Genomic DNA, 15,524 nt, shown 5'->3' with positions numbered 1-15,524 from the left:
AGGTCAGGCTGGAACATGATAGGGAGCAAGGAATGCCTGTTGGATTAAATTGTATCTGTTTCAATGCAAGAGGGCTGACATGTAAGGCTGAAGAACTCAGGGCATGGATAGGTATGTAGGACTGGCATATTGCAGAAACCTGGCTGAGGGAGGGGCAGAACTGGCAGCTTAATCTGCCAGGGTACAGATGCTTTAGGCAGGACAGAGGTGGTGGAAGGAAGGGAAGGGGGGGTTGCATTTTTGATTAAGGTGAGTATCACAGCAGTAATCAGAGGAAATAACTGAAGGATCACCCAGTGGGTGGAGCTAAGAAATAAGAAGGGCATGGTGATATTATTGGGGTTGTACTATAGGCCCCAATAGTCAATGGGAATTAGAGGAACAAATATGCAGGGAGACAGGGGAGACTTGCAGGAGCAATAGGGCTGTCATAGGGGATTTTAATTTTCCTAACATAGATCGGGACTGCCAGAGTGTAAAGGGCCTAGTTGGGTTGGAATTTAACTGCATTCAGGAAAGTTTCCTCAAAGTATATAGAGGGTCCTACTCAGGAAGGGGCAAAACCCGACCTGCTCTTGGGAAATAGGGCAGGACAGGTGACTGAGGTGACAGTGGGGGAGCATTTTGGGACCAGTCACCATTCTATTAATTTTAAAATAGTGATGGAGAGGGGCAAAACTGTTCCACAGCTTCAGATTCTCAACTGGGTTAAGGTGAATTTTAATGGAATTAAACAGGAGTTTGCAGGAGTTGATTGGAGTAGTTTGTTTGCAGGTAAAGGGACCTCTGGCACATGGGAGGCCTTTAAAAGTGAGATAGCTAGAGTTCAAGGTCTATAATGTTCCTTTTGGGGGTGAAAGGTAAGATTGGCAGGAAAAGGGAACCCTGGATGACAAGAAATATTGAGGCTTTGACCAGAAAAAAGGAGTTATGGCTCAGGTACAGGCAGCTGGGTTGAAGGGAATCCCTGGAGGTATATAGGGGATGCAAGAGTTTACTGAAGAAGGAAGTCAAGAGGGCAAAAAGGGGGCATGAGATAACCTTGGCTGAGAAGATTAGGGTGAATCCAACGAGGTTCTTTAGATATATTAAAGGAAAAAGAATAACTGGAGAGAGAATAGTACAAGGACCAAGGTGGACATGTATGTGTAGAACTTCAGGAGATGGGCAAGGTCCTCAATGAATATTTCTCCTGTGTTTACTGTGGAGAAAGACATGAAGACTTGGGAACTTGGTGTATTAGTGGTGATATCTTGGGGAGAGTCCATATCACAGTAGAGGTGGTGATGGATGTATTAGAATGTATGAAGGTGGATAAATCTCCTCATCCTGACCAGATATATCCAAGAACACCCAAGAGGCTAGAGAAGAAATTCCAGGGGGCCCTGGCTAATATTTGTGGATCATCGTTAGCCACGGGTGAGGTTCTGGAAGACTGGAGGGTAGCGAATGTTGTGCCATTATTCAAGAACAGCTGCAAAGTAAAACCTGGGAACTATAGACCAATATGTCTAATATCTGTGGTAGTTAAGTTACATGAGAAGATTCTGAGGGATAATATATACATGCATTTGGAGACACCAGGTTTGATTATGGGTAATCAGTATGGCTTTGTGAATAGGAGATCATGCCTCACAAATTTGTTAGAGTTCTTTGATGAAGTGACCAGGAAGGTTGACAAAGGCAGGGTGGTAGATGTAGTCCATATGGATTTCAGTAAGGCCTTTGATGGGGTTCCACATGGTAGGCTGCTCTTGAAGGTTAGATTGCATGGAATTCAGGAGGAGCTGACAAATTGGCTACCCAGTTGGCTTGATAGTAGGAAGCAGGGGGTAATGGTGGAAGGATGCTTGTCAAACTGGAGGCCTGTAGAGTGCCTCAGGGGTGGGTGCTGGGCCAATTACTGTTTGTTATCTGTGTCAATGATTTGGTTGCGAATGTACAAGGCATGATTAGTAAGTTTGCAGATGGCACTAAAATAGGTGGTATTGTGGAAAGTGAGGAAGGTTCTCAGAAATTGCAACAGGACATTGATCACCTGGGGATGTGGGCTGGGAAATGGCAAGTGGAGGCTTTGCATTTTGGAAAGTCTCATCAAGCCAGGAGTTTCATGGTAAATGGTAAAGCCTTAAGGAGAGTCGTGGAGCAGAAGGATCTTAGAGTTCAGGTACACAGTTCTCTGAAAGTGAGTTACGAGTAGACAGCAGTGAAGAAGGCTTTTGGCACACTGGCCTTCATCAGTCAGGGCACTGAGTACAGAAGTTGGGAAGTTATGTTGCAATTGCATGGGATGTTGGTGAGGCTGCATTTGGAGTGTTGTGTTCAGTTTCGGTAACCTTGCTATAAGAAGGATGTTATTAAACTAGAAAGAGTGCAGAAGAAACTTACAAGGATGTTTCCAGGCCTCAAAGGTCTGAGTTATAGGGACTTTTTCTCTTTGGAGTGTAGGAGACTGAGGGGGAGCTTATAGAGGTGTATAAGATCATGAGCGGCATAGGTAGGGTGAATAGAGTCAGTCTTTTTCCCAGGGTCAGGGAATCAAGGACTGGAGGCCATCAGTTTAAGGTAAGAGGGGCAAGAATAAAAGGGAACCCGAGGACCAACCTTTTTACACACTGGGTGGTACGCATATGGAATGAGCTGCCAGTGGAAGTGGTTGAGGCGGGTACATTAGCAACATTTAAAAGGTATTTGGACAAATACATGGATAGGAAAAGGTTAGAAAGATATGGGCCAAGTGCAGGGAAATAGGTTTAGTGTTGATGAATATTTTGTTGGCATGGACCAGTTTGGGCCAAAGGGCCAGTCTCTGTGCTGTCGGACTGTAAGACACTTTAACACTAAAGAAGCATCCCTGAACTGAAGGCCATAGTTCAGACAGGACCTGACTGAGGTGATGCATAGCTAAAGCAATATTTCCATTTTTCTGATATGATTCCCGTGTCATTACAAAAAAGCAACAGTCCTTCGGCCATATTACTGAATTTTTGTTGCTGCTTCCTAGTTTTGTAATGATTTCTGATTCCCAATTCTCTTCAATCTTTTTACACCTTCTGAAAACGCTCCCCTTTTTCAGTGTTACAGCAAAATGAATGACTTCTAATCTTCTGTCATAGTGCTTTGTTTGTCATCCATTAGTTCGTGTCTCTGTCCCTTCTCACTTCCTGCTCCCATTCACATGTTCCTTCTAACTGTCTTTACCTTTGTCACAAATATTCAGGATCAGCTGAAGAACAACAGGAGCTAGAGCAGCCACACTATGTGTTCTCCTTCATCTCTGTGTTGTGGATAGGAGGTAGCCTTGTCAGTGAACATGAGCCCAGGCTTCCTGGTTCAGAGATAGGGGCACTACCACTGTGCCATTAGAGCCTTTCCAGGATATGCATTGTATACAGGACAGAATAAAAGAGGACATCTCAGAAACATGTTCCACATGATTGCACATCATCATGATATGACTGCTTCTGCACATGCTCAGTAACCATTGTTAAAGTGACAGTATTGCTAACCCTGTAGTCCATAACAACAAATCTGCCCTAACTCTGAAGGACCCAGCCTCTAACAGCTCAAATGAGAAATCAGGGTTCCATCTTGCGGTCTGGATCTCCCTCCAAGTCCATCCTGTTAGGAGGCCAGTATTACTCTCGCATAATCCTTAGATCCATACCAGGTTCCTGTCAGTCCATGAGTTTAGAAACCCTGAAGGGAGCACCACACCCCTGGACATCACTTTTCTCTCGGTCTGGCAAAAACGTTAACTTCCATTCAGGGTCCACAGGAAACTCCTGATCCAGGTCTGGTTTTCATCTGAGGGGCATTGTCGTTTCAACTCTGTGAAGCAGGCTTTCAAAATGGTCAAGCTGTTTAGCTCCCCAAAGGTTATTTGGAACTGCAAGCAATGTTTTTTTTGCTTCCAAACATGAAACAGGTTACAAAAACATAATCTTTCTGAACCTGAGCAAAGTTAAATGCCTGAATAAATAGACCATTTAGTATCGAGGTCGGGCTCTGGTTACATGCACATCTGAATGCAGATTCAAATTTATTTTCCCACAGAGAGTGGGGGTTCCACAAAATCTGGAGACCAGTGGCTCTTTGAACATTGACAGCTGCAACGTTGCGTTCAGAACGGATGTGCTAAATGATGGTGAGACAGCAGAATTGCACCTGGAGAAGTCCTGTGGTCCAAAATACACAGTGCAGGGCATGTTCAAGCACAATGTCCCACGGCTAAGTAAACAGGGTATTCCCAGCGAAAATCAAATCCTGCTCGTGGCCGCAAAGGGAGCAAAAATGGAAGGCTCCATCCTGCTGCAGTCTGGGAACTGCAAACTCCGGGCTGATGGTAATTTAAACACTGGACCAAAAGCAGAGTGGATGTGGGTGACAGAAACAGATTGCTGGATATTACAGGTAAAATCAAGTTCTAATTAACTATGAAATGGCCTCAAAAAATTCTCACATAAAGCAATGGTTTTCAGAGTTCCAAAGCCCGGTTGCAATTAGTTTCTGTGGGTAGAATTATCTTGTCGTAGGATCCCGACAGCGTGGAAAGAGACCATTCGGCCCATCAAATCTGAGCAAAAGTCAAAAAGTGTGGTGCTGAAAAAGCACAGCCGGTCAGGCAGCTCCTCTGATGTTGCCTGACCGGCTGTGCTTTTCCAGCGCCACACTTTGTGACTCTGATCTCCAGCACCTGTAGTCCTCACTTTCTCCGGGTCGGGGCCAAACGCTGGCAAGTGGGACTACTTGGGTTTAGGAAACCTGGTCAGCGTGGATGAGGTGGGCTGAAGGGACTGTTTCTATGCTGTCTGATTCTATAGCTCTGTGAACAGTAGTATTGTAAGGAATTGATTCAAATTTAAACTCATGTCGGATGCCTCCTCTGACATTGCATAGCCTTCTCATTCTATGGGTTGCTTCTAAGAAACTCAGGACTTCTCTTCAGTTCTACTTTGACTGGGCACTGTTACTAACAGCATCTCTGCTGTTATGGGATTCTTCCCTCTGAATGAACTTCTTTCTAGTTCCCTTCTCTCTGGGGTGTAAAACCCAAGTTATCAAATACCTCAGCCATTATCTCCCTGGGTGCCTTACTGGACATTTAGCTAAAGCCGCATGATTTCTTGGGAATGCTGTTTTTAGCTCACTGTTCAAACTGTCTTCCTAACCTTTTAGAGGAAAACAGGTCTGTCCTTCACAGAACTAGAAACAAAAAACCATTTTTCCTTCACTTTAGAACCTAATTTCCCTCATGGATTTTATAAACCTCTATAAGGTCACCCCTCAGCCTCCGAAGCTCCAGGGAAAACAGCCCCAGCCTGTTCAGCCTCTCCCTATAGCTCAAACCCTCCGACCCTGACAACATCCTTGTAAATCTTTTCTGAACCCTTTCAAGTTTCACAACATCCTTCCTCTTGCTGAGAGACCAGCATTGAATGCAGTTAAATGTTATGGGCAAGCAATAATTTTGTAAGGTGTTGACCCAAATTGTTTCTTTAATTTCAGAATTTTAAGATTCCGGCCCAGTCACATTGTAATGGATCCATTTACATCGAAGGTTGTAAAGCAGAATTTCTAACCAGTATCCAATTGGAAGACCACACTGCACTCCTGGAGATAAATTCAGAATGTAATCCTAAAGTTAATATAGAGGTCATATTTCAACACAAACTACCAGTACTAAACGGGATCCCAGCACACAATAAACTCTATTTTACAGCTGAAAAAAACCAAAAATCTGAGTTTGAATTGGATTTATTGATGGGGACTTGCAATCTTCTGGCAAACGGAGCTCTTCAAGTGAAAAATAAAACAGAATTAAACTTTTTGGTAAACAGCAAATGCAAGAAGCTGCAGGTATGTTTATATAATTGTTTACTTATTGCTTTAGGTTTCAGAAAAATGTTTGTGGTTGCTTCAATGCTTTAGTTATTATACTACCGCAATGTATAACAATTCTGACTGTACCAGTCTGGTGAGATATTGCAGAAATTGCTAAAATATTCATAAAATCACTACAGTGTGGAAGCAAGCCATTCAACCCATCGAGTCCACACAGATACTCCAAAGAGCATTCCACCCAGACCCAAACCCCGCCTTATCCTGTAACCCTGCATTTCCCATGGCTAATCTATATAAGCGTGCACATCCCTGGACACTGAGCAATTTAGCTTGGCCAATCCACTTAATCTGCACATCTTTGCACTGTGGGAGGAAACTGGAGCATCCAGAGAAAAAACACGCAGACACGGGGAGAATGTGCAAATTCCACGCAGTCACCTGAGGCTGGAATCGAACCCAGGTCCCTGGCACTGAGGCAGCAGTGCGAACCACTGAGCCATTATGCCTCCATTTTTAGCCATTGACAATAAAAATGCTAAGAGATGTGGTTGGCTTTAACTGTGCTCAGAAATGGCCAAGCAAACTAATCAGTTGTATCAAACTGGGCCAGAAATGTCATCAAATAGCAGCAAAACCCAGTACCCCGACTAACATCCACCTCAGCATCAGAAGTGACAAAGGCAAAAGCAGCCCTTTCAACTCTGAAGTGCCCCACTCTCAAGTAACAAAGGCTTGTGCCAAAGTTGGGAGAGCTGTCCCCTGGCCTATTCAAGCAATTTCTTGGCAGATTCACTCTCATTGAATTGTACCTTACAGATAATGCCCCAATCACCATTGCTACTAACCCTAGATATGTCCTCTCCCACTGACTGCACAGATGCACCATAGATGGTGGTATGATACTATCCATTCAAGACTGGTCCTGTAAGACTGTAGCATTGACCTCTAGAGCCCATGAAATCTTGAGACATCAGGTGCAAACCTCTTGCTCATTACCACATATTGCCTTCACCCCTCAGCTGATGAATCAGTACTCCTCCATGTTGTACAACAATTGGACAAAGCACTGAGGGTTTCAATGGCGCAGAATGTATACTGAGTGGGGGATTTCAACGTCCACTAATGGTCAAGTCCCAAAGGGTATAGCTGCTAGACTGGACTTTTGGCAGGCAGCGAGGAAACCAACAAGAGGGAGAAACCTACCGGGCATCACCTTCACCAGTCTATCAGTGTATAATGCAGCTGTCCATGGTGGTAGTGAACTGACCAGTGGGGAGGTGAAATGCCATTTTCACATTGAGGATATACTTGTTCAATACTAGTGCTTAATACGTATTAATAGGTATTAGTAAGGACAGATCTAGCAATCAAAACCGGACATCGATGAGGCCCTATGGGCCAATAGCAACAGCAGAAGACCTATATTCAGTCATTTTCTGGAACCTCATGACTTGCATACACCCACTCTACCATTCCCATCAAGCTAGGGGATCGACCCTGAATGAGAAATGCAAGAGGGAATGCAGGGAGCAGAAGCAGGCATTTTGTAAAACTGAGGTACCAACCCAGGGCAGGCTACAAAACAGGATTACCTGATGCCAAACAGCATAAGTAGCAAGTGATTGATAGAGCAGTATGATCGCACAACCAGCAGATCAGATCTAAGCTCTGCAGTCCAGCAGAGGAAACATAGATGATCCTTCTTGGCTTCCTTGTGAGATCCAGATGCCAATCTTAAATCAGTTTGATTCATTCCATATAATATCAAGAAACAGCTGAAGGCATTACACACAACGTCACTGGACCTGACACATCTCAGCAATAGTCGTAAAAACTAACTGTACAACACTGGCATCTACTGATGCTGACACCGTTGAAAGATTTCCCGTATATGCCTTATTCACAAAAACACATGATAAATCCATTTCAACTAAGCCCTGTCCCATCGCTTCCTGAAATCTCACCTGGTACAAAGAAAGATAGTCCTGGTTGTTGGAGTTTAGATTTCTCAGCTCCAGCACATCTCTGCAGGCGTTCCTCAGGGTAGTGTCCTAGGCCCTAGCATCTTTCGCTGCTTCATCAATGACTTTCCCTCCGTCACAAGGTCAGAAGTGGGGATGTTCATCGATGATTGCACAATGTTCAATGCTATTAGCAACTTGTGAGAAGCTGAAACAGTCCATGTCCATATGCAGGCAGACCTCGACAATATCCAAGCTCGGGTAAGGAACATTTGAGACACATGAGTGCTAGGTCATTATCAGATTCAATGAGATAGCTGAACTATCTTCCCTTGACAGTCAATAGCATTACCAGCTTTGAATGCCACATTATCAGTACCATTGACCAGAAATAAATTGTACAGCTTTTGGCACAAAGGTGCAATGTCAGTATCTCATTGCTAGCCTTGAACACATCACAGAGCAGCATCTTTCCATGTTGTAACATACAAAGACCAGTATTGTAACTATTTCTGACGACTTGTGTCCACTACATCCCCACCCGTGCATCCATCATCATCATCATCATCCAGAAACTAAACTATACCAGCCATATAAATGTTGTGCTGCAAGAGCAGGTCAGAGGCTAGGAATACTGCAGCAAGTAACTCCCCTCCTGTCTCCCCAAAACCTGTCCACCATCTACAAGGCACAAGTCAAGACTGTGATGGAATACTCTCCACCTGGTCCAACACTCAAGAAGCTTGACACCACCCAGGACAAAGCAACCTGCTTCAGTGGCATCACATCCACAAACAGCCACTCCCTCCATGACTGATATTCAGTAGAAGCAGTGTATACTATCTACAAGGGGCACTGCAGAAATTCACTGAGACTTCTGAGGCAGTACCTTCCAAACTGACGGCCACTTCTATCTAGAAGGACAACAACAGCAGATACATGGGCACACCACCACCTGCAAGTTCCCCTTAAGCCACACACCATTCAATCTTGAACTATGGCTCCTGAACCTCCCTCCTTAACTGCAACGTGGGTGTTCTTGCAGCCCATGGTCTATGAAGGTACAAGAAGGTGACTCAGCACCACCACCTTCTCCTGGCCAATTAATGCTGTGCAATAAACGCTGGATTATCCAGTGATACCCATGTCCTATAAACAGAACTTAGCTTTAAAAACCTGCATTTCTGATTGATTGCAGATTAAAGTCATCATTAAACTATCTGTTTTGATATACCATATGATGATGGTAAAGGTTATCCTTTGAGGTCAAGGAATTTGGTGGACCGCAGACTCATCGATGGTGAGCACAGAGCACGTTATGCAGCCTCAGTTTGGATGCACAGCGTCAGAAACAGGAAATTGGTTCTCATTTGTTAAGACATAGACTGATGCAGCTCTGGGACATTGGTCATGGGCAACAATGAGAGGTTGACATTATACCTTTTTAAAAGTGACATTCTCTACGGGTCAGGGCTGTCCTTTGGCAACAGCTGATTCTTCCAGTCAGGGTAGGCCAGCTGAATCAGAGGATAGGGTGAAGAGCTCACGTGTAAAATTGGAATGGTACTGGATCGTAGCCCTGATTCACTCCATTCAAGATCTGACAGGATCTGGCCCAGCATTCCATCATGATGCAGCTGTATAATCCTGGCTAATTGTTTGGGGCAACCATGCTGTTCCAGGATTTTCCAGAGAACAACGACTTTGGAATCATAATCAATAATTACGGAATTATTACAGTGCAAAGGGAGGTCATTTGACCCTTTGTATCTGCTCCAACTCTCCAAATGAGCACCATGACTTATTCGAGAGTGTGGTGCTGGAAAAGTACAGCAGGTCAGGCAGCATCCGAGGAGCAGGAAAATCGACGTTTCGGGCAAAAGCCCGAATGATTTATTCCACACTCACGACTCTAACTCCGGTCCTCACTTTCACCATGACTTACTGCCAACCTCCTGCCCTTTCCCCATAATCCTGCATGCTATTTCTTTTTAAACAATCACCTAATGCTCTCTTGACTACATTGATTGAACCTGCCTTCACCATACTACCAGGCAGTGCATTCTGGACCTAAACCTCCTGCTGCAGGACAGATTTTTCTCAAATCCCATCTATGAAAATGATGCTGTGCTCAAGGTATTAATTCCTAAGTTTGTCTCACTGTGGACCACATGTCCACAATGCTGAGACCTGGGTGAAGATCACAGTAAGTGTCAGGTAGATTCATTTCTGCCACAGTGATATGTCTCAGCGGTGACTTCTTTTTGAATGTAAAATGTACCGTGGTTCACTATTGTCCATTTAGTGGCATTTCCATGACTGATTTCACTTTGAGCTTTTAGTGTGTTATAGGCAGTTCTTTTGGTTCAAAGCTGTTATTGTTCTTGTATAAAAGTAATTATTTAATTTACTCTGCTATAGGATCTAGGAATACCTCTGAAAATTGAAGGGTCAGGTCATATTGTGATAAATGGAGTTAACTTCGATTCACAACTACAGATCAACATTTACCAGACTATACTAGAAGGTTTGCTCACTCTGAAAGCTGGTGCTGTAAGTACTTTGGATGTACCCTGTGGACACCTCATTTACTTAAACAACAATGGAATGGATACAAGACGCAGGGAGAAAAAAAACACATAACTGGTCAGGATAATAGGAAGTTAAATGTTATGCGTTATATTGCATATTAAGTAAACGATAGTTCTTAAACTTCCAAATGATAGTTGCACAGAGCCAAGTGAAATATGCTGATTTGAGCTTAGTTCCTTGAACTTACAGAATCAACATGGAATATCAAAATCTGCAATTATCAATTGTAATTTTGACACTTTTGTTTTAAGAATAAGCACGAGATTAATGCCTCATTGTTTCACAACATTGATGGTGCCTCACGGCTTGGAATTCCAGGAAACACAGTTGTCGCTTTAACAGCTGAGAAAGAGGGCGATATGTACAGACGGTCCGTCCGATTTATTATCGATGGCAAACAGGTAAAGTGGGAAGTTACCACACACTCTGTGCTTGGAGCTGGCGTTGGATAGATAAAAGGTTAGAGCCGGAAAACCAGGCTTGCACATCTGTAAAACCATGACTATCCCCATTCCGAATCTTGTCTATTTAAGAACAAAATGTAATTTAACATTATCTTATGTTGTTGTCGTATCGCATTATATGCTGAGGAATTATGGCGATATTATGGTAATATCACGTAATCCAGGGGCACAGGCACTGGGGCCATGGGTTCAAATTCTGAAATGGCAGCTGGTGAAATATAAGTCATATTAAGTTAGGAATTGAAATCAGTGATGGTGACCATGACAGTGATCAATGGTTATTGTAAATACCCATCTGATTCGCTAATGTCCTTTATGGAAGGAAATCTGCCAACCTTATCTGGTCTGGCCTATAGGACTCCAGGTAAAAACAATGACTGCAGATGCTGGAAACCAGATTCTGGATTAGTGGTGCTGGAAGAGCACAGCAGTTCAGGCAACTCTATAGGACTCCGGATCCAGAGCAATGTGGCTAACTCTGGACTGGCCTCAGAATGGCCAGCAAGTTCATGGGCTATTGCTTACTATTATATCATTATTTAATCCAAGGGTAATGATTGTTGACCCTGCCGGAGTTGCCCAAGTCCTATAAAAAGATGATCTCAAAAAATCAGTGAATTACTGTTTATTGTGTTGTGAGCATTCCACTGTGTAATCTTTAAAGGGACCAGTTGAAGGATTTTTAAAGTGTATTTGTGTTTTTAAATTATGCAATGATTCATACAGCAGTGTTACCATGACGATATCCAGTATATTTCTTCATCATTCATTTGGTGCATTGGTTGGAGCATAAGATAGATGATCTGTTCAGGTATAATTTTTAAAAACTAGTTCAATAGACCCGAAGCAACAACTTGCAAAAAAAAAAGCAAGTTTTAGAACGTGCTTTAGGGAACAGTTAATTTACTCAAGGAATGGTTGTTGCTTGAAATAATCCATGTAGCAAGATAACAAGCAGTATTCTGGAGGGACATTCAGAATGTAATTAAGTGTCATGATATGAAGAGGTATGTTTTGGAAGAACGAGCTTAGCTCAGCCAAATGGTAATTTCTCTCCATCCCCCTCATCACTCTGCAAATGGCTCACATGATCAGTCACTGATGCCCTGATCACTGCCACCATCATCCCCTACCAAATTGGCCCACGTCCTGTAGCTCAATCCAATTATCACTGTAAATGCTTACATTTAATTGGTTGCTTTACCACAGAGAAACATTCCAGATGCTTCACAGTTTGTGGCACAGGTAAGAAGTTACAGAGCATCATGGAAGGACTGGTGGAAACTATGATTTTGAAGCAGGTTCCTCAGGATGGGTTGGAATGAAGTAAGACACGGCAGCAGCCTGGGTGACAGAGTAATCAAATGCAAGCAAGATGATTTAAAGGCCCTACCACCAATGGTATAGTTGAGGGAACAGAGAAAGTAGCATAGACCAGACTGGTAGACCCTTCGGACTAGAGGACTCAATTTAAAAATAAGGCATCTTCCATTTAAATTGGAGATGAGAAGATTTTGTTCTCTGCTCTTGGACGGCCATGTGTCTGTGGAATCCTGTTCCCTAGCAAAGTGGAGATAGGGTCATTGAATATTTTTAAGGCAGAGTTAGACTGTCAGCTGACAAGGCAGTACGTAAGAATGTGGAGTTGAGGCCATGAAAAGGATCAGCCATGGTCCTATTCCTGCTCCTAATTCATGTGTGAGTGAGGATGAAGAGTTGGTGAAGATTAAAGAAAGGCATATGGTTGAGGAAGAATTTCTAGGCAGCAACATGGATTTTGAAGTTAACAGGCGGAGGGAGACTATCAAGGATTAGTGTGATGGGTAAGTAAAGTTTTCTGTGGGACTTGTCAAATAAGAGAAGACAAAATAAAAGAATGCATTCAAAGATGCTTTACTTTCAAATTTCTGTATCAGGAAGCATGTGATATTTAATAATGATTTGATAATGATTGACAATTGTGCCATTATTTTGGACACAATTGTGGGCAGCAGGACATTAGTAAAGCACAAGGAAACCTGGGAAATTGGCACACATACAGAATCAGAAGGAGGTCATTTAACCTCCCTGGCCTGCTCTGCTGTTCAATGAGATCATGGCTGATCTGTGACCTCCTGTAACTACTTATAGCATTTGTGCCATATTCCTGCAATGTGTAGCTGGTCTTTCACACTTTCCAAGCATAAATCATCGATCAAATGATAGGAAGAGCTGTAACATACATAACACAGCTGGAATACTGTAAAGTGTTTTAGTCCCCTTAAAGATATACTGGAATTGGAGGCACTTCATAGAATCATACAGTACAGATTTGGTCCATCAAGTCTGTACCACCAAAACTATGCTACCTACTCTCGGCCCACTTCTCCATTCCTAGCCTTGACAGTTATGATACTTCAAGTGCTCATTCAAGTATTTCTAAAGGTTGTGAGGTTTCCCGCCTCAACTGCAGTAATCCCAATCTGGGTGTAAAGGTTTTTCCTAAACTCCCCTCTAACCCCCTTCTGCCTTTCGCTTTTTAAAATGATGCCCACTTCTCATTGCCTCTTCAGCTAAGGGGAATGGCTGCTTTCTATCTGCCGTTTCCATGGCCCTCATAGTCACATACACCTCTATTAGGTCCCCCTCAACCTTTTCTGCTCCAAATAAAACAGCCTGAGTTTATCCTGCCTCTTTTCCTAGCTCTAATGCTCCATCCCAGGTGACTTCCTGCTGAGTTTTCTTTGTACCACCTCCAGTGTGATCACATCTTTTCAGAAGGACCTTCTAGAGAAGGTTCAGTAGGCTGATCCCAGGTATGGAGGGACCGTCTTCTGAGGAGAGGTTGAGTAGATTGGACTTGTACACTGATTGGAGTTTAGAAGAATGAGAGATGCCTTTATTTAAATGTAAAAGATTCTAAGGGGTTTCATGCAGAAAGGTTGTTTCCCCTTGTGGGAGAGTCTAGGAGCAGGAGGCATAATCTCAAAGTATGAGCTCCCCCATTTAAGATAGAGATGAGATTTTGTTTTTCTCTTGAGAGTAGCCAATTTGTGGTTGTCTTTACCATAAAGGGTTGCGGACGTTGGGTTATCAAGAATATTCAAGGCTGAGATGGACAGATTTCTAATCTGTAAGGGAATTAGGGGTTATGGGGAACAGGTAGGAAAGTGGAGTTGGGGGTTATCAGATCAACCAGGATTTCATGTTGGGACAGCTCAGTTGGCTAAATAGCCTTTTTCTGGTCCTATGTCTTATGGTCTTACATATGCCCTGTGTATTAACATATTGCAGAGTGTGTCTTCATGTGGAAAGCTGTGATGAAACCACTGAAATTATCATTATATTTCAATTAGATCATTGAAGATATGACTTTCATTCACAAGGCACAGCATATCTCCTTGAACTATAAGCTTACTCACAATATCGAGATGCTGAAGATCCTATTCATAGATGAAAACACTGATATACAGGTAAGAAATTGGCCATTTGTAAAATACAGTGCATTGTAATTTCTCACAGTTTTGAAAGTCTAACCTGTAATCCAAAAATCTCCATTTATGTTGAAATATGCTTCTTAAAAATGCATGTATATACAACTTTGACAAACTTGTGCTTTTTCCAGCGTCTTAAACTTTTACATAAAAATGTGTCAACACCAAGGGAAAAGGAGGAAAATTAAGTGGGTTTAATTTTGTTTTCTAGCTCGATGTGCTTAGAATCTAGTCTCAGCTGATCGTGGGAAAAACAAATAAGGTGCTTCTTCTGTCATTTTTTAAAAGTCAGTAATTAAAATTTGGGCAGTGTTCGGCTAGTTTCTAATGGCACCAACTTACCAATAAACCATTGGAAAAGAATTTTTCAAATTATTGCTAGTCACTTGTGACTTTCCACTGATGGTAACAGTAATTTAACAAGGATGAAGGAGAGGCAGACATATTCAGAATGGGCAGTAATGACGAGATAATTTACATTTGGCATTATCATGGCTTTAGCAATGTTCATTGGAACCAGTGGCTAGTGAAATCGACACGCTAAGTGCAAGGGTCCTCCCATGTTCAACGCCTTCTCGAGTGCGTTCAGTTCTGTATAAGCAGAATCCAGGCAGAGGCAGTGTTCCCACCAAAATGACGATAATGGCAGACGGCTTTAGCACTTTAGCACTTCAAACATCCCACAGGAGGCAGTGGGATTTCTTCAAAACAGAAAAATGCCATCTCAGCCATTAACTATGGGAATCAGGCCTGTTAAGACCTGCGCTAATAGTTATAACCCCCAAAAAAACCTTCAACTCTAAACATGCACTTTCTCAGGTGCCATCATGACTCACCTCTGAATTAAAAAGTTGCAGATTCAAATCCCATTTCAAACACTTGAGCCGATAATCTAAGTCTAACAATGTAGTGAGTTACTGAGAACGGGACTCTATGCTGATAGTGCTGCCAACAAGGACTGTGCTACTTCCATGTTTTCCTTCATCGGACGGGGTATTGAGTACCGGAGTTGGTAGGTTATGTTACAGTTGTATAGGACTTTGGTTCAGCCACATTTGGAATACTGCGTACAGTTCTGGTCGCCACATTACCAAAAGGATGAGGATGCTTTGGAGAGGGTGCAGAGGAGGTTCACCAGGATGTTACCTGGTATGGAGGGCGCTAGCTATGAAGAGAGACTGAGTAGATTA

The 15,524-nt window shown here is 42.9% G+C and overlaps 1 protein-coding gene across 2 annotated transcripts in view; it reads left to right on the top strand.

Moving 5' to 3' along the window:
• The window catches only part of LOC122560484, a 429,307-nt gene that overhangs the window by 303,879 nt on the left and 109,904 nt on the right, over positions 1-15,524 (top strand). For both annotated transcript variants that reach the window (XM_043711128.1, XM_043711129.1), the window contains exons 44-48: positions 4,057-4,413; positions 5,509-5,859; positions 10,227-10,358; positions 10,649-10,798; positions 14,197-14,313. In XM_043711128.1, coding sequence (XP_043567063.1) covers positions 4,057-4,413; positions 5,509-5,859; positions 10,227-10,358; positions 10,649-10,798; positions 14,197-14,313 — 1,107 coding nt within the window. The remainder of the gene's footprint in view (positions 1-4,056; positions 4,414-5,508; positions 5,860-10,226; positions 10,359-10,648; positions 10,799-14,196; positions 14,314-15,524) is intronic.

Source organism: Chiloscyllium plagiosum, chromosome 21 (assembly GCF_004010195.1).
Source record: "Chiloscyllium plagiosum isolate BGI_BamShark_2017 chromosome 21, ASM401019v2, whole genome shotgun sequence".
In the NCBI taxonomy this organism is placed as follows: Eukaryota; Metazoa; Chordata; class Chondrichthyes; order Orectolobiformes; family Hemiscylliidae; genus Chiloscyllium; species Chiloscyllium plagiosum.
Note: the sequence above shows the minus strand (reverse complement) of the source record. Positions and strands in the feature narration are given on the sequence as shown.